The sequence below is a fragment of the Acanthisitta chloris genome, unplaced genomic scaffold, assembly GCF_000695815.1.
Source record: "Acanthisitta chloris isolate BGI_N310 unplaced genomic scaffold, ASM69581v1 scaffold25941, whole genome shotgun sequence".
Classification (NCBI taxonomy): Eukaryota; Metazoa; Chordata; class Aves; order Passeriformes; family Acanthisittidae; genus Acanthisitta; species Acanthisitta chloris.
Genome location: NW_008656880.1, coordinates 1 through 1,586, shown reverse-complemented (window position 1 = coordinate 1,586; position 1,586 = coordinate 1). Strand labels below are relative to the sequence as shown.

The 1,586-nt window shown below is 62.4% G+C and overlaps 1 protein-coding gene across 1 annotated transcript in view; it reads right to left on the bottom strand.

Moving 5' to 3' along the window:
* Positions 1-1,538, bottom strand: part of KCNJ9 (potassium inwardly-rectifying channel, subfamily J, member 9) — a gene marked incomplete at both ends in the record, with an annotated part of 1,690 nt that extends 152 nt beyond the window's left edge. Inside the window, one exon of the mRNA XM_009084513.1 lies at positions 795-1,538. Within this exon, the coding sequence (XP_009082761.1) occupies positions 795-1,538 (744 nt within the window). The remainder of the gene's footprint in view (positions 1-794) is intronic.
* Between the last annotated feature and the right edge of the window lie 48 nt (positions 1,539-1,586).

Genomic DNA, 1,586 nt, shown 5'->3' with positions numbered 1-1,586 from the left:
GGGTCAGGGGAGCTCCGGGGGCACCCCACGGCCCCGGGAGGGGGCTGAGCTGTGCCCAGGGCATGGGGTGGTGTCCACGCGGCTCTGACGTGTCCCCGTGGGCACTAAGTGTCCCCACAGACGTGACCCCATGGGCGTGAAGTGTCTCCATGCAGGTGAGGTGTCCCCACAGAGAAATGCCCCCATGGAGGTGAGATGTCCCCACGGAGAAATGCTCTCATGGAGATGAGATGTCCCCACTGGGATGAAGTGTCCCCACGGAGCTGAGCTGTCCCCACGGAGGTGTCATGACGGAGATGGTGTGTCCCCATGGAGATGAGACGTTCTCATGGAGATCCTCCCACGGAGATGAGGTGTCCCCTCAGAGGTGAGATGTCCCACAAAGGTGTCCCCATGGAGGTATCCACACGGAGATGAAGTGTCTTCATGGTGATGTCCCCACGGAGATGATGTGTCCCCACAGAGGCAAGATGTACCCATGGACATGACCGGTCCCCTCAGAGGTGAGATGTCCCCACAAATGTGTCCCCACAGAGACAAGACGTCCCCATGGACACGACTGGTCCCCTCAGAGGTGAGATGTCCCCACAAATGTGTCCCCACAGAGACAAGATGTCCCCATGGACATGACCGGTCCCCACAGAGGTGAGATGTCCCCACAGAGTTCGTGTGCCCCCATGGACGTGACGTGCCATGAGGTGTCCCCATGGAGATGATGCGGCCCCATGGACATATGTCCCCACGGAGGTGACACTCCCCACGCCGAACGAGGTGCCCCCACTCCCACCCCGTTACCTGTGGCCTCCACCATGCCCTCGAGGATGACGACGATCTCGAAGTCATCCCTCTCCAGCTGCCCCCGTGACACGTCCCAGAAGGGACTCCTCTCGTCGATCTCGTGGCTGATGATGAGGGGCGACACGAGGAAGAGCCGATCGTCCCCTGTCTCGAAGCCCACGCTCAGGTCGGTCTGGTCCAGCGGGATGAACTCGCCCTCCTGGGTCTGCTTGGACTGGATGAGCTTGGCTCGGATCGAGGCCTCCACGATGTGGGAGTCCCGCAGGTCTCCCACGCGGAACATGAGGCAGAGCCGATCGTCGCGCAGCGACACCACCGCGTGCGACGAGAACACCAAGGTCTCCGCGCGCTTGTTGGGCTGCGAGATCTTGACGAACATGCAACCCACCATGAAGGCATTGACCATGGAGCCCAGGATGGCCTGCAGCAGCAGCAGCACGATGCCCTCGGGGATGGAGAAGAGGAAAGCGGAGACGAAGCCGTTGAGGTTGTTGACGCACGGCGTCCAGGTGTGGTCGCCCAGGTGCTCCAGGTCGCCGCGGCTGTAGGCGATGACCCACCAGATGAGGCCGAAGAAGAGCCAGGTCAGGGCATAGGCCAGGATGAAGATGAGGAGGCTGAAGCGCCACTTGAGGTCCACCAGGGTGGTGAAGATATCGGTCAGGTAGCGGTAGGTCTCGCGCACGTTGCCGTGCTGCACGTTGCACTTCCCGTCCTTCTCCACGTACCTCTGTCTCTTCCTGGCCGCGGGGCCCCCCCGGAGCCCCCAGCGGCGCCGCTGAGGGGGG